This window comes from Phyllosticta citribraziliensis (assembly GCF_038025025.1).
Source record: "Phyllosticta citribraziliensis strain CPC 17464 chromosome Unknown J3D65scaffold_9, whole genome shotgun sequence".
Lineage (NCBI taxonomy): Eukaryota > Fungi > Ascomycota > Dothideomycetes > Botryosphaeriales > Phyllostictaceae > Phyllosticta > Phyllosticta citribraziliensis.
Window position 1 is genome coordinate 197840 of NW_027117346.1, and position 23957 is coordinate 221796.

Here is a 23957-nt window from a genome sequence, read left to right on the forward strand (position 1 = left end):
AATGCGAAAGCCATGCTTGAAGAAAGCTCCACCAACAGTGACCGCCCAATGGGCCAGAATGTGCACTTTAAGAACCAAGCTTGAAACTGATGAACTCCTTCCTTCAACATTCAGAGTAGGATATACACTCTTTATAATTGCAGAAACCATTGAGTAAGTAAACATGACTCTGGTATTTAAACTGCCTGGAAGAACAACCCCTACAGCTCTTCTTCAGTCCCGACCAGCACGAAACAGAAGCCCAAGTCGCCGCCCTCATTAGCGACACCTCCGAGCGCTACCGCTGTCAGAACAGCTATCGGCGTCACCTTCCAACATCTCCAGAGCCTCCGCAACATCCCGGGCCTTCTTTTCGGCGGCCTCCTCCTCGGAAGACTCCTCCCCCCCCTCCTCCTCCTCCTCCTCCTCACAATCCTCCCACTCCCACTCGCTATCCTCGTCTGGCTCTTGTCCCTCCAAGTCCTGCAGGGCGCGTTCGCGCCACCAAGAGCGAGTTCCAGAAGCCTCGGGTGATTCGGCGCGCTTGGCTTCAAGTCTCTGGACGAACACTCGATTGATGTTTCGTTCGAGCTCTGAGAGAACTCCCGGCCGTCCCAAATTGACGCTGTGGTGCTCTCCGTTGTGACTGGCGACGCTCACCGAGTCGTGTCTTTCTTCGGGAACAGCCTGCTGGGTGGTCTCGTGCTGTGCTTCGAGGTTGACTAGAGAAGTTGGCGGTAGGGCTGAAAGAGGTGAAAAAGCGTCTGCGTAGAACATTCCCGGTGGATAACGTCTCTGGGCTGCATCGTGAGGAGCAGATTCCGAGGCTTTAGCGGGAGAATCGGTATTGGCCTTGCGCCCGCTGTCGTCCTGAACGATGTCGTCCTTCCTGGAATTGCGCTTGGAAAACAAATTCTTGAACGTGAATTTTCCAATGCGCTGCTTCTCTTTGGCTCTTTTGTTTACCTCCTGGCTGGCACGAGAAGCTAAATACAAAGACCTCTCCGAAATGGCTTTCCAAGACGCAGCTACATCTTTGCTGGCTTGTTCCGTCGAAAAGGCGACATCTTCCAAACGATCTCTGGTCGCGAGAAGACAGTTGATGACTCGAATTTCTGTGGGCGTAGAGTGGGCAGATCCGTGTCCAGCATGTTTGGCAGCAGAGCAGAGGTTGACGACAGAGTCCACGAAGAAGCTTCGCATACCTTGGATGGCCTCAACGTTGACCTCACAGCCAGTGATTGTTGGCAAAGGCCTATTACGTTTCTGATCAGAACACGTCTTGAAAGAAGCAGGCGCAAGAAGGAAAGTAGTCATTGCTTACTGAATCCTGGTATTTGGATCAAGCTGCGAGACAGCAGAGATGTTTGCTTCCCTCATCAAGCGCGCATCCACGCTGATGCGCTGGTTGCGACGCGTCCAAGCGGTCAGAATGTCGACAACCTTCTTGCTGAGGGACTCGATCTTCTGGAGAGTCTCCTCGATGAGTCCATTCCGCAGCAAGCCGTGCATTTGGTTGAGCGCTTCGATTACTTCGAGGATTTGGGCTTGGAAGCCATCTGCCCAGAGCAGCCGCTTGACAGTTCGTACGACAGACTGGAGGAGTTGGTCGGCGACGCTGCTGACAGGTTGGACCTGGAACTGTTCGGCAGGGCTGATCGAATTGCCGTCTTCGTCCCTGGAGTAGACGGAAGAGGTGGGACGGGGGGCTTCCATTGCTGATAGTGCTAGGTACGAAGAGTTGAAAGGGCAGATATGGAGATGATCGAAAGTTGAAAGGTGAGAGGTTCAAGAGAGCAGGTGGTGGATGCAAGAAGATGGAGGTTGGATTTGGTCTTGAAGCGCAACAACATTCGAGAAGACAAGATGGACGCGTTGGTGCCGCATCTTTGGGACGAATGTGAACCAAAGGGAAACCGTATGAAAGTAGGATCTTGGCAAAACGCGTCGACCAATCGCGTTCACACTGACTTTGGAAAGTCATCGACATTGTTTAAGTCTGAAAGGTATTGTTGCGCCCTTGTCAACCTCTCACAGCTGTCAATTGCATTGTCGTCGAATTTGAGCAAAGAGAGACCAAGAATCTACTTTGGAAGCCAGAGGCACGCAACTTTGAGATTTGATTGTATTGAATGGACAACTATGACTCCATCCCAACCATGTGCGCGTAGACAGTGCAAGAGCAGGACAGTAATTTTGATTGAGACTACTTACGACGAAGCCTGATTCCGTCCAAGAGATCCTCCGCTCCCTCCAGCCAAGCTATCCTGGACCAGCTGCACTCGTCGACGGCTTGTTCATCTCTGCTATCGAAGCTCTCGTCCTCTGCAAAATCCCCGAGACGCTGTCATGTCTGCTCAGCGGCGGATCAGCTTCCTGCATCTTGCGCTTGCCTTGCTGCTGGACTGGCCCGAACCGCGCGCAGACCCCTTGTTGTTGCTGCTGCAGTTCTGCAAGTGAAACCGGAGGCAGCGCAGCAAGGCCAGGCTGAGTGCCTGCTTCTGAGATCCCCAGGACGTATTGGCGAAGGAGGTCGAGTCGTTGGGTGTTGGCTTGAGTCACTCGTTCGATGCCCTTGAGCTCTTCAGGGCGCTGTTTGCTGAGAAGGCCTTTGAGAGGACCCAAGACTCGTTCGCGCTTCGCTTGCTTCGCCGCTGTTTTCTTGAGCTGTCGCTCGAGGACCTCCTGCTCCTCCTTCTCGGCGGTGATCTCCACCAGGAAACCAAGCAAAGACTGGCGTACTCCGGCTGCGTCGTGGCAAGCCTGCTTTGCTGAGGATGCAACGTCGGCGGAACGCTTCCGAAGGCCTGAAAGACACGTGCGGATCCGCTGTGCAGCGTCGAGGTCGAAGGCGGCGTTGTTGTTGAAGACAGCTGTGGAGAACGGAGCCGCAATCTGGTTGGCGATGTACTGCTCGGTCTTCTGCGCGGTTGCGATGTTGGCTTCGCAGCCGGAGGCGGTCGGCAAACTCCTATGAAGTTGTTAGACATCGAAGCAAGAAGTATGCTTATGGAAACTCACTGCAGCTCGAACTCGAAGGTGAGCGCCTTCGCTTCAGGCTCTGGACTCTTCAGGTCGATGAACTGTGTGCGCCGGCTGATGAGCTGGCTCCTCACAGTCCAAGCAGCAAGAATGCCCATTATGGCATCGGCGCAGCGTTCGATTTTCTCGCAGGCCTCAACTGTCGCCCCGAGCTGCAGCAGTGGGCGGAGCTCGTCGTGGAGGAGATGCGTGGCGCGGAGGATTTCCGCCTCGAAGCTGTCCTCCCAGCTCAGGCAGTAGGCGTCCTGCCAGATTGCTTGGACAGCCTTCTGAGCGGCGGTGTCGGTCTGCATGGCAGAGCTGGCGACGTTGGTCTTGCCGAAAGAGGAAGTGGAAGAAGAAGCCATGGTGTAGTCGTAATGGTGGTTGTAGGAGAGATTCAGAGTAAAGATTATAGAAGAGATGAAGAGGTAGAGACGTCTAAAGGTCGGCGGTTGCAAAAAAGCTCGAGAGAGGGAGATTGCAGTAGTGGTGGTGGTGTTGTTCAGAAGTGTCAACAGAGGACGACCATTCTGCCAACACCGTGGTCTGTGCGCCCCAAGCCAACCCATTCACTTTCACTTCATACCACACCACCAAGCTCTGTTGCCGTTCTCGAGTAGGCTCGAGGACCCGAATATACAGCCAAAAATAGGTTGGCAGTCAGAAATTAACACCGTGTGCCATGCGCCCAGAAACTCGACCCAGACTCGGCGACGGCCACGAAGCCCCTGACCCATGCCAAAGTTGAGCATAGGGCCTTCGTCTTTGTAAGCTTTTGCACCCAGCGCCTCCAATACGTAGCTTGTGGTGCGGTCATGGCGAGGACCTTCGACGAGCATGTCGATATCACCGTGGTCGGCTTTCAACATGGCTGCTTCAGCACTCGCTGGCGACGTTCTCATAAATCTGAGTAAGGATGGCGGCATGCCCAGACTCCAGGTCCCCAAATAGGGCGGTTTGAATGCGAGGGCCCTCCAATTCATCAACCATGAAGGCGTTTCCACCCATGGTTCGGCGCAGGGAATTTCAGGGGTCAGGTCGCCATCCCGACTTCTTTCAAAACGATCATATAGAGCGGTTCTTGGCTCAAACAGAGGCGATGAGGGAGACTTTGGGAGTCTTCTCACGCGGGGGTGGTCTATTTACTATGGAAGGGGTGGAAACGAATATACAATGGTGTTGTTTGGAGTCAATGCCGGCTGCGAAGCGGACACCTTTGTATGCTCTTCGGACAAAGACAGTGGTTCAAAGGCGCAGTAATGAGGCGTGAAAGCGAATTTATGAAGGGTCAAGCTGGAAGGTATTCGCAATGAGGAAATTCGATTTGTAAAGACGAAGTCGGTGTGGTAGGCCACCAACGAATTAACACTGACGAGTGTTATTTTGAATCCTGACTCCATGCCCAAAACGCCTGGCTGTAACGAGCCCAACTTCCGTGTAAACCCAAAGAAATTTCCAACTCCCGCTTCCTGATCCAATGTCTTGATGTACATGCCCAAAACGCCGCCCAATGCCCTGTCCCTCATGCCAGTCCACTGCCCTCAGAGCCCACCCTCCAAGTCCGCCAGAGCCTTTTTCCGCCACCAAGACTTCCTCCTCTGTGGATCCAGCTCGACGTCTTCATCGTCGTCGTTGAGCGTGGAGCCTGCCATGGCGTCGGCGAGGCGAGATCCGGCGGCCGCAAAGTCAGTCGCAGCAACTTGTTCGCTTTGGCGTTGCCTGCTCGGGGTCTGCTCCTGGTGGTGTCCTGCGCCGGAGTCTTGTCGGGAGCTCGCGAACTGCTGGTTGATCTCTTTTTGGCGGGCTTGGAGCTCGTCAAGTGAGGCAGGCGGCAGCGCATCGAGGGCCGGATGCTCTCCCGGCTTGGTGAGACCCATGACGTGCTGGGGGTTGAAAGGTGCCGAGATTTGCAGTGGGCTGTCCTCCTCCTCGCTCTTCGCCTTTCCCTTGCCTTTGAAGATGGCGCCGATCTTCTTTATGGCCTTGTCCCTCTTGCGTTCGGTGCCGGCCTCGGTTTGGGATTCCGGGTCCGGGCTCGAGGAGACCGCCGCTGGCTGGTTGATCGGGATGAGGTCGAAAGCAAACTTTGGCCCCATGGCCTGGCTGCCAAATTCTTGCCAGACTGAGGTCGCATCGTCGAGGAGGACCTTTGCCGTGGCCTTCACCTCGTTGAAGCCGTCGCGGAGCTGGAGCAGCAGAGTGCGCATATGTCGCTCAGCGGGGACGAGGTGCCGAACTTCCTCGGGTGTTGACGCGGAAGGCATAAAGTTGAAGTCAACTTCTTCAGCGTAGTAAAGCTGGAATGCCGAGATGGTGGCAACGTTCTGCGCGCAACCCGCGATGGATGGCAGGGTCCTTTGAGAATGTCAGATCATGAGCTCCAAACGATGGAAGGGTGAAGCAAGTCAAGGTAGTTACTTACGGCATGATCTTCTTCAACTCGAAGATCGCATGATTGCAGCCCTCGCTGCTGGCCTGCGAGATCGCGCTCAAAGTGTCGAGGTTGACCTTGGAAACGTCTTCGCTGAGAGCACGGTTGCGGCCTGCCCAGGTCCCCAGTGTCCTGAGCAGCAGATTGCAGCAGTAGTCGATCTTGGCGATCGTGCTGCTGCGTCCTCCGACTCTGAGGACCGGACGAAGGTCGCAGTGGAGGACCCAGACGGCTTGGATGATGCTCCGCTGGAAGCCGCCGGCCCAGAGGAGACGATTCGCAGCCGTGATGGCCGCTCCGATGCGCATGTCCGCGCGGGTGTCGAAGATCGATGGCTGGTACACCGTCGGGAGCACCTCGACCTTGCCGGCCTCGTCGCGAGGGATACCGGAGGAGGAACGGCGAGAGTTCGACATTGTGAGAGAGGGAGAGGGTGGAGATGCGTATAAAGGGTAGGAAGGTTGAGGGTAGAGGTGTATAGAACGAAAAGGGCTTGAGAAGTAGTGCGAGGAGTTCGAGAGACGTGCAAGCTGTGATCTGGAAAACCGAGAGAGAAAGCTTGAAGGTTGAAAGTTTGGAAGTTCGGGATGGAGGAGGAGGAGGAAAGAAAAACAACAATCGCAGAAGAGGTCCAATATCACAACCACCGCGGGCGGTGGGTCTGTGCGTTCACTTCACGCCGTTCGCTTCCATGCTCCTCGTCGACCGCCCACGTCCAAAAGAGGACAAGCCTTCTTTCAGTCTGCCAGAAGGCTCGGCTCCAAAGCCAGAACGCAGTATACGCCGTGGATAATGACACCTAGCTGCCCTGAGGGCGTGTGAGGAAGGTAGGTCTCTATACTCACTGTTCTCCTCGTCTGCTCCGCTGTCCGGTTGGTGTTTATGGCCTTCCAGGACGCCAAATCTTGCGGTGCCGTTTTTCCCTTGTAGCCTAGCCTCTACCTTCTGCTGACTCTCTTCCTGCTCTTCCAGTGCTTGTCGTTCACAGTCCACGGCCTCACAGCCCACTGCGCCGTGAAATCATCCATTGCTCTTGTCACCGACTTCGCCAGCTCAGCAGCCCGTCCTCCTACACCACTGGACATTGCAAGATGAGCTCGCCGCCATCCTTCGGAACAGCCAGCCAGACAGCGAGCAAAGCCAGCAAAACAGAGCGTAGAAAGCCGCCGCCGTCGAGCACACCCCCCAAAACAACACGTCCAAAACGCCCGTACAATTTCCACGGAACGACGCAGAAAGACGGCCTGCTTGGTTCTGCTTGGGCTTGTTCTGCGTTTCGAGGCCGCCGCTGAAGTCCAAGTCAATACTCAACCTTACGCCAAGGGGTACAGATACACTTACGGCTTCTATTCCCCTCGCCATCTTTTGCTCTTCTCGTCCCATTCTGTCACAAAGCAAAGCAAACGCGAACGCGAACGCAAGCCTCTGAAGAAAAAGTCGGTCAAAAGCAGCAAGGACGGCAAAACGCCAGTACATCGCGCAAGAAACCCAGGAATTCAACAGCCGCAGAACCACCTCCTGGCGCAGTCAAAGCTAGCCGCACAGGAAAGAAAGAGTGGCGGAAGGGAAGGCAATGAAGAACGGAAAGACAAGAGAAGAGGAGGAAAACGGGGAAGCTAGACAAGTCGCACCCGAAGTACCCATGGGCATCTCGATGGCTGAGAATGCGGCGATTGGAACATAAGCTGTCGTATGCGACATCCATGATGCGTGATGCAAAAAAAGGCAGAGGGGGAAGGGGGGAGAGCAGTTTATATACCCACGTAGCTTACCCTCAACGCTCAACCCGCGCCCGCCAAACCGACTCCAAACCGGCTGCGAAAACAGACGGTAAACGACATGCGAGCGCGAGAAACAACGGACACACACAAGACAGACAAGCAAGAAACGAAACGAATGGCAAAGCCAACGCAATCTTCAGAACCCAACGCAGCAAGTGAGATGGCCAAACAATTACGCCAGACAATACAAGTAGTCAACCGACGCACAATAGCAAAGAGCAAAGAGAAGACGCAAAGGTCAAAGAAAGAGGCTGTGGTGTGGTAGGCAGACGAGAAGCTTGATAAGAGGAGGTACCACCTACATACGAATAAGCGTACATACAAGCGTGTAGGCAGGCAGGTAGGTAGGCAGGATACGCAGGACACTGCACCGCTTCGCCCACTCACTCACGCACATAAGCCCAACCGCAACACCAACCTGACGCAACAATCTCGCGCAACAATCTCGCGAAGCAGCCAAGCAGCCAAGCAGGCCCAAACGCCGCATGAATCAAACGCCGCATGAATCAAGGAAGCGAGAAAGAGATACCTTACTCACTTACTCACTGACTCCGTAGCCGTCCATCTACGGTCTAAATAGCACACCCGATTACACCTTAGACACACGCCTCAGAAAACCGAACGCCAAACCCAATTCCAGCGCCAAACCCAATCGAATCCAACGCTAACGCCATGTCAATGCAGCGAGCGCCAAATGGGAAAGCAGCAAAGCTGAGCACGAAGACGAAGAAGAAGAAGAGGAAGAAGAAGTTTTGTTTAGCGTGCGTACAGCGTACGGCATACGCGAGTGACGAGCTGCTCTTCCTGCTGTACCGCCTCCAGCCATCGTCAACCTCAAGAGGTGGTCGGAAAAGGGAGCTGGAGCTAGCGAGCCAGCCAGCGCTCGAGAAATACGAGTAGCGGTACCGGTGATGGCAGGTAGGAGCAAGGAATAGACACTCCAGAGCCAGCCAGCGTAGGTATGCAGGCAGTGCGAGGCGAGGGAGGCGAGGCGACTAGTATAGGCAGAGGGAGTTCTCTGCGTCGACGGGCGGAAAAGCGCAAGAGGCGCGCGGGAGAAAGACCAACCCGTTCGATTCGATATCGAAGAGCGGAGGAGCGGAGGAGCGTTTGCGGCGTGCTGTGAGGTAGTGATGTGGTGGCAGCAAAGTGCTCGAAGGCAGCGTCGACGAGCCAAGCAGCGCGGATCCCATCCGCATCTCGATGGCCTCCGGCCAACGCGTCAAGGCTTTTCCTTTTCCTTGACGCCAAAGAATGCGGAACAAAGGACCAAGCACCTTGCGCGAGTGTCCGTCTCCAAAAGATCCATGCCAACGACCAAAAGAAGCGGGGGGTAGCCAAATCCCACGAACGGAGCTCACACCCACAGCATCCACCCAGCCGCCAGGGCCGCAAAAACGATACTCCTGACAACCACAGCGCCGCTCGACAGCGAGCCGGCGGCATTGACGTAGAAAATAGCGCCCAGGTAGCTGCACGTCAACTGGCCGCCGCCATTGCCATCTCGCGTGCCGTAGCTCTGCTCGAGGCCCTTGCCAGCCAGCGGACAGGCGAAGCTCATGGTGGCGGGGCAGCTCTGGACGAGCGAGTAGCACAGGTCGTCGCAGGGCAGCAGCTCCTTGTAGGGGCCGGGCTGCACGACGGTGTCGATGAGCGCGTTGCGGCTGGAGTTGGCGTACACGCGGTTGCGCAGCGTCGAGTTGTACTCCTTGACGTTGTCGGCGAAGGGCGTCTGCGCGATCGTCGTGCCGTTGATGAACGGCGACGCCACGTTGCGCGGCTGCAGCCACTTGTCCGAGGCCGAGAAGTCTTCGCACCGCGGGATGGTCACGGCGCAGAGCCAGTTCTTGTACGACTTGGCACAGTCGACGCAGTTTTTGGCGAGCGAGTACTGCGCCGTTGTTGTCGTGTTGCAGGCCGTCTGCTGGAGCGTGTAGTCGAAGTTTTTGTACATGCCCACCGCGTGGTTGTCGTACAAGTCGCGGAGGGATTCCATGTCGGAGAAGCGTTCTGGATTGCTGGGGACTGCATACGACACTTCGTCACAGAAAGTGAGATTGAAAATGATCTGGCAGTTATTGTCTGTAGCGCTGTTAGAGCTTTCTTAGGAGAACGTGCATATCTTTGCCTACCTGACTTTGTAGTAAAGCCAACCACGGGCCAAACCTGCCCTCCACCACCGACAACCCCAGAGCCAGCAGCGGTACTATTGCCCTGCATGACAGGAAACGCTTCATAGGCAGTTGATCCATTCAAGCCCTGGATGAAGAACTGCTGCTTTGGCTTGTTCCCCAAACCCCGAGTCGTCATACCGGTGAGAATGCTCGTTGGGGCCTGCGCCTGGGCATTTCTTAATGCGCAGAATGATCGCTCCAGCCCGTTGATTGCAGTATTGTTGCTGTTAAATGTATAAACATAAAAGGGGTCGACGGCACTCATCCACGCCTTGTAGTCGTCCGAACTAGCCTTCGCCGTCGTAAGGTTGTCCGTGACCACCAAGGCAGAAGTCGTATCGCTGTCAACAAAGTAGGCAAATGCCTCTGTGGGGTCGCGGTCATTGTAGGCGTGATATGGAGCGTCAATGGAAGCCGCAACTTCGTAGTCCCAATCGCCAGAGTAGCCGTCCGGGAGGGGCGAGGGTGCGTGGACGCTCACATAGACGTTGCTTGAAGCATTCACCGTAGCGCTCGCAAAGCCGCCAGCCAGAGGCAGTATAGCCTGTTGTCCATCCGAATCTGGTCCTGGCGAAGTATTGTCGTTCGAAGTCGAGACATACATGGTGAGCTGAGGGGGATCTGCAGTAGTCGTCCCGTTGACCTCCGGCCCACTACAGACATTCATCGAAATGTAGACAGTCCGGGTATTTGCCGTCTGTCTCCTGGTAGATTCCAAGAGCTCGTCATCATCCCACTCAGCTCTTTCTTCCCCGTCCTTGGCATCTGGACTCGCATCCCGCTTCTTCAGCTCGCGATCGAGCTTGCGTGCCACAATCTCCTTCGACGCAATCGTCGGCAGTGTTGGCATGTACTGAGAGTAATTCCCCCACACGCTCTCGTTTGCAAACTTGTACGTCTGCGTCTTGCCCACCGTGATCGTTGTTGCGGCGGGGGTGTTGCCCTCCAGCGTCGCTTCGGCGCCAGAGCTCGTCGTATCCGCGCGGCCCACCAGGTCCTTTGAAACTCCCACCGCAAACTCGGGCTCATACGCAACGTGGGGATATTTCTCCTCGTCGTCCATGTGGTCCCAGGCGGATCCGACCAGGCCCTCCAGCACCTCATGTTGCCGCACAAGGTCTTCGTCAATGACGCCGCGATGTATCCGTTGGTGGTTGTGGTCCAGATTTGACTCTAGTTCGGCGGCCGAGGCGAAGTTGCGGGGGTACATGGACATGTACACGATGATCAGGACAATGAGGGCCGTCAGGGAGGCGGCAAGCCGCGATTGCAGCGGCGTCAGCTTCGGAAACGCCATCGAGGGCAAAAGGGAGAGTAGCGGAGGAGGCAGACGCAAAACGGAAGGTCGCGCTACAAGTATCCGTGGGTACGTATGATGTGTCGCGTCGAGGTGCGGAAGACGAGCCGCGCACGGCACGCCCCGCGGGGGATGGATGTGCGGTAGGTTAGAGCGAGCGAGCGACACGAGGCGAGCACTTGGAGAGGGCGGTCCGGCAAAGAATTGGTGGAGGATGAGAAGCCAGCTGGTAGGGGTCGGCCTAGGACGGGAGGGTCGAGGTGTGCTGTCGGGAGAGGAGGAGGGAAGCTGTTGTTCAGGTGTTGTTTGAGGTGGCAGCGCGGGAGGGGTGCGACGACTTGGCTTCAGCCCTACGCCGACTGTCAGTTTCGAGCCACGATCCAGGCTCAGGCAGGGAACGAGAAAACGGCGGCCGCTTCCCTTCGATTCGTCTGTCAAAACGCCCGCACTGGCCGTCTTTCCAAAAATGGATCGAGCCCGTCGTGACAGCTGCAATGGCAATTTCTCTGCTGCCGCCCGTCCACGACACCAAACAACCCAATCCATCTGCATTGCCCTACTCGTCTACAACGGTCCTTCTCGCGGAACATGACACTGCATCTTCTGTGCGATGGCAGCATCCGCGCTTCTGGTCCGACGTCCTCCAATCAAACTTCCACCGCGTCGAACCCGCGGCTCGTAACTAACAGACGTCCGCCGGCCAGCAACATAGCATGTGTAAGCTCTCCTGCCGTGAGGGACATCATTCCCTAGTTGACAAGCATCGTGACCGTAATGTACATCATACATACATACATCGAAAGCGAGAGCGCAAACCAACGCTCATGTCTATCCAAATACCCAAATACCAACCGTTAAGCTGTCGCCGCGGATTCCATTCCGTCTCCCGACCCGCCCTCCCGAGCCGTTCAGCCGTTCATTGGTTCAGTAATCACCTACTAAACTCGACCTCTCAAACCCCGCGAGGTCCCTCGTATAACTAAACAGCTGGATCCGGAGGCGCCGTGCTCAGAAGAAAGCCTTATACCACCGACTTTTCCGTCTACAACTTCGCCTTTGGCTTGTTGCCCTCCTCGCTGACCACCTCTTCGTACATTTCATCAATGAGATTGCGATATTTCTTGGCCGTCTGGGGGCGCTTGAGCTTCAGTCTAATGGTTGCAAGTCAGCACATCATTCGAAAATTTGGACGGCCAATCCCACGGCCGGAACCAAAGGCAGCTACCCCGAGCGCAAAGAGAAGGTGGCGGGTACTTACGTCGGAGTCAAGAGCTCATTATCAATGGAGAACGGGTCAAGAAGCAACCGTATCGCCCGGACGCGCTCGTAGCTGTTGAACTTGTTCTTCTTGGCCACGCGGTCCAGTTCCTTGAGCGCCGCCTTCCTGACCTTGGGGCTCTTGGCTGCTTCTTCGAGTGCCTGTCTGTCCGTTTCGCTGATGCGCTGGCCCAGAATCTTGCTCGCAAACGGCGCGAATTGCTCGGGCTGGACACCAAAGATGGCGACGAGGCTAGACTGCTGGCTGTCGCCGTGCACGTATGCCATGGCGAGCCAGCCACAGTTGGCCAGGTAGACGTTTTCGATGCGCTCGGGCGACACGTACTCGCCCTGGCTGAGCTTGAGCACGTTCTTCTTGCGGTCAATGATTTTCAGACGGCCCATCTCGTCGACCAATCCAATGTCGCCGGTGTGGAACCATCCGTCCGCATCAACTGCCTTGGCCGTCTCTTCTGGGTTGCGGAAGTACTCGCGGAAAATGGTGGGTCCTCGGAGCAAGACCTCACCGCGAGGATGAGGCTTGTCGGTGGCCATGTACTCCATGTCAGGCACACTTTCCAAACAAAACTCTTGCGAGGGACAGGAAGCACCGCAGTTGCCTGACGACAAGTCCCCAATGAGCTGCGCCGTCGATGCCGCATACGATTCGGTAAGACCGTACCCCTGGGTGAATTGGTTGGAAAAGACGATGCGCAGGAACGAGTGAAGAGACGGGTCAAGAGGAGCAGAGCCAGTCACCAAAGTGTGTGCACGATCGAGCCCGACGGCCGAGGCAGCCTTGCGTGCCCAGACGCGGTCCCAGAAAAAGTGCTTGTTGGTCGGGTTGGGTCCCTTCAACGCCGCACTTTTTGCTGACACGGCTTGTCTCGACAAAGCACCCCTGACGCCGCCCTGCTCAATTGTGCCAGCCTTGATGGCGCTTCCAAACCGGTTGTACAACCTGGGAACTCCGCTAAAAGCGGTGGGACGAAGCAACTTCAAGTCATCGACAAGCTCGGCAATGTTGCCGTGGAAGTATCCAATGGCGCCGCCGCCCCAAAGCGCAGTATGCTCACCCACCCTTTGGTAAATATGAGCGAGAGGCAAGAAAGAGCACATGACATCGCTGCTCGTCTGGCTGGTAATGGTCATGGATGAGCTGGTTGCTCCCAGCGCATTCTTGTGCGTCAAAACCACACCCTTGGGGTTACCCGTCGTTCCAGAGGTGTAGTTGATGGTAATAACGTCCTCGGGATGAGGAGCATTGTAAGGTCTCGGGTGCTTCTCTCCAATGGCTTCGACTTCTCCAAGATAGTATATCGTCACACCAAGGTCACTGGCAATGGCGTTCAGCAGGTCCCTCTTCGACGACCCGGGCAGGTCACCTCCATCCAAGGGGTCCATGGAAATGATCAACTTCAACGACGGTAACCGCGGCTTCAGCTTCAAGAGCGTAGGAATGTGGCTCAAAGAGGTGGCGACGCAGTTCAGCTCGGCGTGGTTGATGATGTACTCGGTGGTGTCGGGGCCAAGAGTGTCGTAGATGGAGACGGTGAAGCAAGCCTGTGACATGGCCGCCAGGTCTACATGGACGTCAACGCGTCGAGTCTCTCGAATGGGTCCAAATTCAACGTACCGACAATCTGCCACTCGGGCCTGTTCTGGCACCAAAGGCCAATGCCATACTTGGCTCCCTCTGGAACGCCAATCTTCCTGTGTATTTCGGCGAGACCGGCGCCGCAGTTGGTCCTGCGCTGGTGGATGGTCTTGTAGTCTTGCCAGACGTACGGGCCCCAAGACTTGGTCGCGGGATCATATGGGCGGTGTCCCAGGCAGCGGCTGTTGGGGTTGTTCTTGGCAGACTGTTCAAAGGCCTCGTGGATGGTGGAGACCTGGAGACGTGGTGAGCCAAGAGACAAAGGACAGAGGGAGCAAAAAGGCAAGACTCACGGTGGGATCCAGGGACTCGAGACAGCCGTCGACGAAGCGCCAATGGCGGTAGGCGGCAGTGCGGCCCTCTCTCTCGGTGCCGGGGACAGGAGCGCTGTGAGGTTGGCCCGGAGGGGGCAGGCCCTGCAGCGACAGAGCGCGGTCCACGGCAGGAAGATTTGCAGGAGCCATGATGGAAAAAGATGGGCAAGCAAGTATCTACAAGACAAGCGAATGCCTGGAGGACTTGACAGGTGGGATAAGGGTCAGGAGAGGACCGGAGTCAACGCGGCGGAGAGGTCGAGGACCAGGCGCAGCACAGCCAAAGGCGGTGGCCAAGGAAAGATTGGGGAGGAAGTGATGTCAGGGCCGGGGTGCTCTGCGGAGGCCGCCAGACGGCGATATAAGAGGAGGAGGCGCGTGGTGGAGGATGGAGCTTGGGAGAGGGCAGCGCGGTTGGGTCGGAGGGACAATCACAAGGGAGGAGGAGGAAAAGAGGGTGCAACGGTGGGTGGTGGGTTTGGTGTCTGTCTTTCCTGTGCGGTCGGGCGGTCAGTCGCCGTGCCTCGGTACTAGGGAGCTCTGCGGGCTGATCCCAGCCGTTGCATGGCGTCGGCGTTGTTGGCCTTTGCACATGTCGGCCGTACCAGACGGGGCAGTGGTAAGGTAACCACTGGCCGCCTCTCGCTGGAGGTCCGGTCTTCATGCTCGAAGAAGGGAAGACGAGGTGTTGACAAGTGTCAGTCGGACGGAGCGGCGCCGCTGGGGGGCGCTGCCTGCGGTGCGTGGGGCTGCGGCCGACGGCCAAAAACTGACGGCGACGTGACAAGAGCAGTGTCTCGGCAAGGTAACCTTCTCCTTCGCTCTCTCGTTTCTGCTCCATCCCGCGACATCGCATCCGTCCCGAACAGCGGAATCCGCCCCATCTCGCATGTGACGCGCGACATGCGTCCCTCCGCTGGTTTCCTGCGGTTGGCTGCAGGGACCGACGGCCGGGACTCCGCCTGTCGCTGCGATGCGCATCGCGACATGCATGCCGGCGCCGCCCAAGCCACACGACAAGAGCTCGACAAGACTCTCCTGAGGTCTTGACCACGGCGCCCGCCCTTCACATGAGGCGGCTTCAACTCCACGGCTGGCGGACACACTCAGAACACATGGCTGTGTTTTCAAGCTGCTGCTGCTGCTGCTGCTGCTGCGGTGGCCTGCCCTGCCCTGCCCTGCCCTGCCCGTCCTTTTCCCCGCGCCAACCGGGGATCGACCGCAGACCTGGGCGAGAGCGAGGAGGGAGGGATGGAGGGAAGGCTGCCCGCGCCGTTGCACCTCGCGCTGCTACTACTGCTTCTGCACTACTGCTGCCGGCGCCATGTGCCTGACCCGACCCAACCCGACCTATCCTGTCACCCATGGGCTTTTTCCCTCCATCTTCCTTCCATCCATCCTTCCTCGACGAAATGCGGGGCAGACTGGGTGGGAAGACGGCCACGCCGGCCACTGGTCGCGGCGCATTTTCCTACTCCAGACGCTGCGCGAGCCGTGGCGCCTTTGCATGACCATGGCTGCCGACACCAGCGACCAATTAGGCACGCGGAGGAGCAGTCATTCAGTCAGGAAATCTGCCAGTCTGTCAGCCTCCGCATTTTCCTCCCCCGGCTCGTCTCGTCTCCTGCGTGGGTAATGTCAGCGTTTCCACAGTGCACATTTGGCCGGCGGTGCCAGAGGCGCAGCGGCAGATGTGTTTGCGCGTGGACGAGAAACGCAAGGCAGGTCTGCCGGCGACTTGCCTGCCTGCCTGCCTGCCTGCCTGCCTGCCTGCCTGCTGAGCAAACCTCCAACAACGTCCCGTCCCGTCCCGTCCAATCACCGCGCCTGGCGCGCCAAGGCCTGCGTCGCTCAGCCCAGCGGAATCGAGGTCAGCATCAATGGTGGGGGTTGACGACGTACGTACAGAGAGAGAGAGCACCCACCGTCGGCGAAACCGAGAGAGCGTCGCTGTCGTACCTCTTTCCCGGAACGGCAAGTTGTTGCTTCTGGCTGCTGCTGCTCCTCGGCCGTTTCGACAGTCAATCACGCAAACGCAAACGCAGACGACGAAAACCCCCCCCAAAAGCCTTCGGCTGTGGAGACGGCTTCCATGGCGTGGCACGGCATGTATGGCATGATCATCCATCTCCCATTTGCCATCTGTGTGTGTCGTCGTTCCCTAGTTGAATATAGGACGACATGTCGCCGACACCGCAGCAGATACACCACACAAACCAAAAAGACCAGACCAGACCAGACCAGACCAGACCCGATCCAACGACACAACAACACCCAAAGCACCCGTGCTCCCCTGCCCTGCCCATTGATCCATTGATCAGCCGTCCGTCCATCCATTCGTTCGTTCCTTCGTTTACGCTGTTCGTGGTTGGTTTGGATATCTCTCTCCCTCGGTTGGATTGGATATGTCATCTCCCGTGGTTGGTTTGGATTCGGTTTCGGATTGGATAAACGTTGAAGTTCCCAGTTTGCCCGCCGGCGCCCGCCCAGAAAGAAGAGTGAGTCTGACTACGGTACCTTACGTACCGACGCGCCCACCTCTTGTCTCGCTTGGAAAAAGATGATGATAGGAAAGAGAAAGGGAAAGAGAATGGGAAAGAGCTACTTTTTTCTCGCAGCGTGGAGAATCAGAAGAAAGACGAGGTCTCGCAGAATCCGTCAAGAGGAAAACTACGATGACTGAGTGGCTCAGGTGGACCCGCTCAGCTTGCCGTCGACGTCGGTGTTGCCCGTCGCCGTGGCGTTGGCGGCGGCGCCGGACGCGCTGGGCTGCGTCGCCGAGGCGGCGAACGACTGCTCGAAGTCGGCGATGATGTCGTCGATGTGCTCGGTGCCGACGGAGATGCGGATGAGGTCCTACGAGGGAGTTAGAAAAGGGGGATTCGCCATGTTGATGAGACTACACTGCTGTTGAAGATGAAGAAGAAGAGAGGAGTGAGTCGGCGGTTGTCTTGCTTACCTCGGTGGTGCCGCTGTCAATCTTCTCCTGGTCCGACAGCTGCTCGTGCGTCGTGGTCCACGGGTGGATGGCCAGCGTCTTGGAGTCGCCGACATTAGCCAGGTTGGAGATGAGCTTGAAGTTATCGACGACCTGGCTGCCGGCCGCCGCGTCGCCCTTGACGCCAAACGACAAGACGCCACCAAAGCCGCGGGTCAAGTACTTCTTCGCCAGCTCGTGCGAGGGGTGGCTCGCGAGGCCGGGATACGAGACCCACGCGACGTTCTCGTTCTTCTCGAGCCAGCGCGCCAGCACCGTCGCGTTCTGGGCGTGGCGCTCGGCGCGCAGCGACAGCGTCTCGAGGCCCAAAATCAGCTGCTGGGCGGCGAAGGGGTTCATGGCGGCGCCCAGGTCGCGCAGGATCTCGACGCGCGCGCGGATGGCGAAGGTGACGTTGCCGAACGTCTCCCAGAACTTGAGGCCGTGGTAGCCGTCGGACGGCTCGACCATGGCCGGGAAGCGCTTCGCGTGGGCGCCCCAGTTGAACTTGCCGCTGTCGATGACGACGCCGCCGATGGTCGTGCCGTGCCCGCCGATCCACTTGGTCGCGCTGTGCACGACGATGTCGGCGCCGTGGTCGATGGGCCGGCAGAAGAAGCCGCCTGCGCCGAATGTGTTGTCGACCTGAAAGAGCCTGTGTCAGTATCTCTCTCTTCTCAACCTTGCCAATGCCCCGGATATCATAAACCTACAACGACAGGCACGCCGGCATCATGCGCAATCTTCACAATAGCCTCAAAGTCCGGCACATTATACTTGGGATTTCCAATGCTCTCAATGTAAATGGCCTTTGTCTTGTCGTCGATGAGCGGCGCAAAGTCCTCGGGCTTGTCGCCCTTGACGAACTTGGTGTGGATGCCCAGCCGCGGGAAGGCCACTTTGAACTGGTTGTAGGTGCCGCCGTACAGGTTGGACGTCGAGATGATGTTGTCGCCGGCCTCGGCCAGCGCGGCGACGGCCATGAATTGCGCTGCTTGGCCCGACGCCGTCGCGACGGCTGCGACGCCGCCTTCGAGCGCGGCGATGCGCTTTTCGAACACGTCGACCGTGGGCTATGTAAGGTCAGCTTGCGCGTGCTGGGGGGGGTTGTAGGGCCGTCGTTGGTGGGTGCTTGCTCACGTTCATGATGCGGCTGTAGATGTTGCCGAATTGCTTGAGGCCAAACAGCCTTGCGCCGTGCGCCGAGTCATCGAAGACGTACGACTGCTCCAATCAGTCACATAGTCTATTTCTCAAGAATCGTGGTAGCATACAGAGGTGGCGTAGATGGGAACGGCGCGGGAGTTGGTCTCCTTGTCGGGCGTGTGGCTGCGTAGATTTAGGGTCAGCTCAGGCGCAATTGCATGGAGTCGGTGGAGCATAGGTATGCGTACCCAGCGTGAAGCTGCAGCGTCTCGAAGCGCTGGGGAAGGTCGGAGCCGCTCATGGTGTAGTAGACGCGGGAGAGGTTACTGCGACCTGGCAAAGTCGTTCAGTACAAAGCTACGAGAATTGGAAGAGCTGAGGTTGTAGACTCACTCGTTGGCGGGCAAGACAGGCAAGTCAGTCAGTCAGTCAAACAAAGACGACACAAACAATAGCAAAGGCCGAAGTCGGGCGCGCGTGGAGGAATTGGTGGGGGGAAGAAAAGGCGGCGAGCACGCAATTTTTGTCCGCTCTGCGCAGGTAGCCCCGCCTTTTCCTGTCCCCAAAGAAACATGACACGCCACCTGCCAGGGCCGCCGGCCTGACGTGAGTCAACTGGAGGTTGGTTGGCTAAAAACTTGTCGAAGGCTTGCCCGCTTCTCTCAGTCCTGCTGGTTCTTCATTGCGTTAGAAAAGCCTTGAGGGAGAAATAATCTCCGCGAGGCCCTTGCAACGCGTGGGCAATTGGCTGCGGGGAAAACTGATCGGTGCAGGGATTCGGCTGAGCTTGCTCCGCTGGGAGCTGGGTTCCTCACTACTGTCGACTGTAGGAACGGCGGTTGGATTAAGCATTCGTTCTCGTACTCGTACGTTTAAAGGAACACAATTATCGGCTGTAAATATTGCTGTGTTTTTATTTTGTGGTCTTTCCCTTGATGTCTGCGTCTGCTTTGGAGGTTGATGCGGGATCGGCATGGCCAATGAGAGCTAATCCATATCAGCCTGCGTCGGGAAGCTAACTTGTAACTTGGCAAGCTTGTCGAATGGCGTCAATCGACTCAAGCCAGAACGGGAACGCACACAATTTTGGACTGTATGACACCATCAAGCTGCAATCTTCAGGGGGGATTCAGAAGGCTCAGGAAGGAATGGATTTGTGAATTGGCGGCGAGAGAGCAAAAAATTGGAAATTCGTGACAAATACAGGTCGCTTTACTGTTGACGACGTATAATCAACTACTTGGTACATAATCCGGAGGTATCGCGATTGGCCAGCCAGCCCCCTTTTTGAAACTCCAAACGCCAGTGTGCATAATCTGCAGGATGCTTCCACGCCCAAGTCAATCGCTCAGGTCTTACCGGGGAATGTCAAAGAGACTTGGCTTCATGTTGATTTTGCACAGCTTCACAACACAGCCAGAGAGCTGCAGGTACGTTTGGACACCCTCGAGGATGCGCATGTGCGTGAATCCGATTTCCTGACCTGTCAGCGCCACAAATCTACGGGAACAGGGCTTCTGCACTCACCTTGATGAATTCGAGCTTTGCGTGCTCCGAAATCGTGGGTATGGTCTTGGTCACTTTGAACATGGTGCTGATGATGTCATGGCAAGAGTAGCCCAAATCCCACAACTCCTTGAGCGCGTCCAGCGCCTGGTCGACCTTTGTTTCGTGGCACGCCTTGATCATGGCCTGCACCTTGACTGGATGCGGGCTGTCGACCACCTTGAAGACATTGTCGCCATTGACAATGCCGAAGCCTGCGTGGGTGCTCTGCAGATTGTTTATGGCCTGGCGCATGTCTCCCTCGGCGGAAAACACCAGGGCCGCAAGACCGTCGTCGGTGTGGTTGACCTTTTCGGCCTCGCAAATTTGCATCAACCTCTTGACCAGCTGGCCGTCGGTCAGACGTGCGTATCGGAGAATGGCGCAACGGGATTGGAGAGGCTCGATAATCTTGTTTGACAGGTTGCAGGCAAAGGCGAAGCGCGTCGTAGATGAGTAGATTTCCATGGTTCTTCGGAGCGCCTGTTGAGCGCCAGAGGTCATGCTACATTTCGATCAGCACACGGGCAGAGCGAGCCTTTCGACGGTCGACGCACCTATCCGCCTCATCCAGGATGACAATCTTGTGCCTTCCTGCAGGCAGGGTGACCTTCTTCTGGGCGAAACCCTTGATGCGATTCCGGACGACATCAATGCCACGCTCATCACTGGCATTGAGCTCCAGCACAGCTTCCTTGTAGGCGTCGCCGAGAAGTTGGCGAGCGAGGCACAGAACGGAGGTGGTCTTGCCGATTCCGGGGGTGCCAGAGATGATGACATGGGGCATGTTTCCATCCTTGGCGATGATCTTGAGGCGCTCGATGGTCTCGGTGTTGCCAACAATGTCGTCGAGGAAGACGGGGCGGTACTTTTCGACCCTGCGCGGCGCCCAGAGTCAGCTTACAGAAGCGCGGTGTGCGAGGTGCAGAGACAACAAACCAAGGCAGCTCGTATGCGACGGCGCCCCCATCCGACTGGGGCTTGACGCCGTTGCGGGCAGCAGAGGCAGACGACTCGGCTTGCACCATGGCGACGAGATGGGCGGAGCAGAGGGGTGGGAGATGGAGTTGAGTCGAGTCGAGGGAAACGCGTTTGCGCGCCGAGGGCGAGGCGAGAGACGCGCCGCAGTCACGTGTGGCACCTTTTCCCGGCGACCTGACTAGCAATTTCAATTCGTCGGCTCCGCGCCGGGTGAGTCTAGGGAGGCGCAGGGAGTGCCCAACTCCACTGCGAGTCGGAAAGCGGAAAAGCCGCAACTCTAACCTTGTTTCTGCCCTGCCCGCAGCGCCGCAACACCACAGCAACAACCATGACGACAGACACTGAGTGAGGATGATGACTGCGAGGCTCCTTCGCCCGAGCACGCACCGACGATGAAGAGACGGGCGCACGGAAGGCCGACCGGGCGTGAGCAGCGCCACGGTAGCCTTACGCGTCACAGCCTGCCAACGGTCCAGTTTCAGCTTGGCGCCCCACGACCAGACGAGACCAGACCGCCTTTGATGCAACCAAGATGCAGGACCACCGCACCAGACCAGCGCCCGCCGGCTATCCAACGGACACGGAGCCGCGTGCCCAGTCGGCTGTCCCTCCCGGCCTTCGTTGGGTTCCGTTGTCTCTCCTCTCCTCTCCTCTGCTCTGCTCTCGCCAGACTGACTGACTGACTGACTGACTCTGATGACCACAAGCAGACGCCATGGCCGAAGCGCTTACGGCTTTGGATTCCCTCTGTCGTTGCGGAGGGCTTGTCATTTGCATCCACCCTGCCTGACACGCCCCGGCGGCACTGCAGACGGACTCCTTACAGCCATGGTCTCCAAAGCCATTCATCACCCCCACGACCGTCTTGGTCCGCGTCAATGTGGCGACTCCCCTCAAACGGCGTCCCAGCCGGCGACGTTTGCTTGACGCCATGTCTGGCGCGTGTCCTCGGCCCAGAATAACTACCCTACACTTTACTCATCCTGCGCCGTCATTCCTCGACTCTCTTAAATCCCTTTGTCCGCAGCACCAACCGCGTGAGCTGAGTGAGTGGAGTCGCGGCTGCCCGGCCACCGCCACGCCGTCCTCAATAGTCGTCGTCATCATCGCACGTCGTACGCACTCGCCCCGGTGCTCATAATAAACCCTTGTCCACTCTCTGTCTGAGCTCCTGCTCTCGGCCCATTTGCCGCGCATTGCCATTGTTTCCTAGAATTTCTATATCTTCCAACAAAGATCCGCCTCGGCTCCTACCTTCTCCCACCACCTGTTTGCATCCAACCCACCAAACTCGCCAAGACATGAGGCCCACTACCGCACTGACCCTGGCCGCAAGCCTGCTCTCCGTAGCCGAAGCCCTGCAGTTGGTCAAGCGAGAGGTCAGTCGCAGTAGAACGTCGTCCACCTCAACTTTCTCTAACAAAATCCAGGGCACACCTCGCGTGCTTCAAACTGAAATCCAGCGCAGAGATGACATTCAAAACGTCGTCAAGCGCGACCTCGCGCGCAGAAATAGAAGAGTCAAACGGTCCAAGACTCTCCAAGCAACCCTGGACAATGAGGAAACCCTCTACTACGCCAACGCAAGTCTCGGAACCCCAGGCCAAGCCGTGAGACTCCACATCGACACTGGCTCAAGTGATTTGTGGGTGAATTCGGCATCTTCGAGCTATTGCACCGCAAAAGAAACCCCATGCAAATCAGCAGGAACCTACTCGGCAAACGACTCGTCGACCTATGAGTTTGTCAATAGTAAATTCAACATTTCGTACGTGGACGGATCTGGAGCCGCTGGAGACTATGTCAAGGATACTTTTACCTTTGCTGGCACGGACCTGACCGGCTTGCAATTCGGCGTTGGCTACACTTCAACCTCGTCGCAAGGAGTCTTGGGAATCGGATATGTGATTAATGAGGCGGCCGTCAACCGCGCGGGCCTCGATTCATACCCCAATCTGCCCCAGCTTCTCGTCGACCAGGGCATCATCCAGTCCAACGCGTACAGCCTGTGGCTGAATGACCTCGACGCCAGCACAGGAAACATTCTCTTTGGAGGCGTCGACTCTGATAAGTACCACGGCACACTGCAGACGCTGCCCATCCTCAAGGAATACGGCTTGTACCAAGAGTTCACCCTTGCGTTGACTGGAGTCGGCTACAGCGGCAACCACGGCTCCTTCTTCAGCACCAACAACAGCGATAGCGCTGTTTCCGTACTCCTCGACAGCGGCAGCTCTCTCGCGTACCTCCCAAACTCAGTCGTCTCGGACATCTACGACAAGACGGGCGCGCAATACGACTCGTCCGAGGGCGTCGCCTTCATCGACTGCGACAAGAGTTACAGCTCCGAAACCATCGACTTCACCTTCTCGTCGCCGACCATCAGCGTGTCGATGAGCGAGCTCGTCATCACGGCCGGCTACAGTGACAACCAGCCCATCTGCATCCTGGGCATCGCCCCCGCCGGCGACTCGTCGTGCGTCCTCGGCGACACCTTCCTGCGCTCCGCCTACGTCGTCTACGACCTGGCAAACAACGAAATCAGCCTCGCCCAGACAAACTTCAACGCCACCTCCTCCAACATTCTCGAAATCACCACCGGCACCGCAGCCGTCCCCGACGCGACCGGCGTCGCCAACGCCGTTAGCACCCTCGCTGGCGGCACCGGCGGCGCGCGCAATGGCGGCGTCGACGTCACGGGTGGCGCTGCGGGTCCGCAGATTACGTCCATGCCCAAGGCGGCGCTCGCGGCCGCGGCGGGCGCTGGCCTGCTGTTCGCCCTGTAGTAAGGGGCGGCGAAAAGTTTTCTCCTCTGCCTCCTTCTTGTCCTTTGGTTTGAGCGTTTTCTTTGTAGGGGCTCGCTGCCCCGTGGCATGACTGGCGTTTGACTGCATGGACTTTTTCCTTTCTTGCATGCATCCCCTGAGCGCGTTTGTTTCTTTACCCCCCTCACCTACCTACTTACCTACCTACTTATCCTCCTTCCCCCTTTTCCCTGTGTATGACGAGACGAGATGATCATTGCTACCCGACGATTCAAAGTACTGCATCCTATCCATATCCCTGGCCGAAAGCAGTAAGAGTAGGAGTAGGAGTAGGAGTAAGAGTAAATGGCAGCATATGTGGAGTTTCCCTGGTCTCTTAAATCCTTCTCTTGCTTGGTTTATCCTATCTACTTGCTCTGTCCGATCGTTTTAAATGTTTTATCTCATCCCTCTTCTTCGTTTATATTGGCATCAGATGAGAAAGTAGTGTGTTGTGTGTTGATGTAAAGAGAGGGAAAGAGGGACAGAAAGAGATGGGAGGATGAGATGATCGTTGTACAGTACAGCGTCAGCATTGGGATTGGTATCATCATGACCGGCACGATGTATGTACCGTAGCAAGCCAAGTC

General features: G+C 57.1%; 8 protein-coding genes across 8 annotated transcripts; 1 reads left to right on the forward strand and 7 right to left on the reverse strand.

Moving 5' to 3' along the window:
• Positions 1–200: 200 nt before the first annotated feature.
• J3D65DRAFT_669543 (uncharacterized protein) lies at positions 201–1695 on the reverse strand (the record flags this gene model as incomplete). The annotated part of the gene is made up of 3 exons (XM_066803212.1): positions 201–277; positions 309–1234; positions 1304–1695. The coding sequence occupies 3 exons, from the start codon at positions 1693–1695 to the stop codon at positions 201–203; spliced, it is 1395 nt and encodes a 464-aa protein (XP_066652848.1).
• Positions 1696–2241: 546 nt separating this feature from the next.
• On the reverse strand, positions 2242–3872 carry J3D65DRAFT_604864 (uncharacterized protein; the record flags this gene model as incomplete). The annotated part of the gene is made up of 3 exons (XM_066798305.1): positions 2242–2950; positions 3001–3549; positions 3583–3872. 3 exons carry the CDS (start codon positions 3870–3872, stop codon positions 2242–2244), a joined length of 1548 nt encoding a protein of 515 aa, XP_066652849.1.
• A 433-nt stretch (positions 3873–4305) lies between these two features.
• J3D65DRAFT_457261 (uncharacterized protein) lies at positions 4306–6176 on the reverse strand. The gene is made up of 2 exons (XM_066796399.1): positions 5426–6176; positions 4306–5358 (listed from the first exon to the last, which is right to left on the reverse strand). The coding sequence occupies exons 1-2, from the start codon at positions 5848–5850 to the stop codon at positions 4545–4547; spliced, it is 1239 nt and encodes a 412-aa protein (XP_066652850.1). The 5' UTR covers positions 5851–6176; the 3' UTR covers positions 4306–4544.
• Positions 6177–8572: 2396 nt separating this feature from the next.
• Positions 8573–10686, reverse strand: J3D65DRAFT_604866 (uncharacterized protein; the record flags this gene model as incomplete). The annotated part of the gene is made up of 2 exons (XM_066798306.1): positions 8573–9297; positions 9348–10686. The coding sequence occupies 2 exons, from the start codon at positions 10684–10686 to the stop codon at positions 8573–8575; spliced, it is 2064 nt and encodes a 687-aa protein (XP_066652851.1).
• A 1042-nt stretch (positions 10687–11728) lies between these two features.
• On the reverse strand, positions 11729–14064 carry J3D65DRAFT_556915 (long-chain-fatty-acid-CoA ligase/ protein binding protein; the record flags this gene model as incomplete). Its single annotated transcript, XM_066797284.1, has 4 exons — positions 11729–11837; positions 11945–13526; positions 13580–13835; positions 13894–14064. 4 exons carry the CDS (start codon positions 14062–14064, stop codon positions 11729–11731), a joined length of 2118 nt encoding a protein of 705 aa, XP_066652852.1.
• A 2073-nt stretch (positions 14065–16137) lies between these two features.
• J3D65DRAFT_631419 (uncharacterized protein) lies at positions 16138–18424 on the reverse strand. The gene is made up of 6 exons (XM_066800914.1): positions 18286–18424; positions 18166–18220; positions 18032–18115; positions 17605–17964; positions 16874–17536; positions 16138–16770 (listed from the first exon to the last, which is right to left on the reverse strand). Exons 1-6 carry the CDS (start codon positions 18336–18338, stop codon positions 16603–16605), a joined length of 1383 nt encoding a protein of 460 aa, XP_066652853.1. The 5' UTR covers positions 18339–18424; the 3' UTR covers positions 16138–16602.
• Positions 18425–19201: 777 nt separating this feature from the next.
• On the reverse strand, positions 19202–20652 carry J3D65DRAFT_631424 (P-loop containing nucleoside triphosphate hydrolase protein). Its single transcript, XM_066800915.1, has 4 exons — positions 20522–20652; positions 20140–20460; positions 19565–20087; positions 19202–19515 (listed from the first exon to the last, which is right to left on the reverse strand). Exons 1-4 carry the CDS (start codon positions 20608–20610, stop codon positions 19393–19395), a joined length of 1056 nt encoding a protein of 351 aa, XP_066652854.1. The 5' UTR covers positions 20611–20652; the 3' UTR covers positions 19202–19392.
• Positions 20653–21680: 1028 nt separating this feature from the next.
• Positions 21681–23560, forward strand: J3D65DRAFT_457600 (aspartic proteinase precursor). The gene is made up of 2 exons (XM_066796402.1): positions 21681–21942; positions 21994–23560. Exons 1-2 carry the CDS (start codon positions 21865–21867, stop codon positions 23347–23349), a joined length of 1434 nt encoding a protein of 477 aa, XP_066652855.1. The 5' UTR covers positions 21681–21864; the 3' UTR covers positions 23350–23560.
• The last annotated feature ends 397 nt before the right edge of the window (positions 23561–23957 follow it).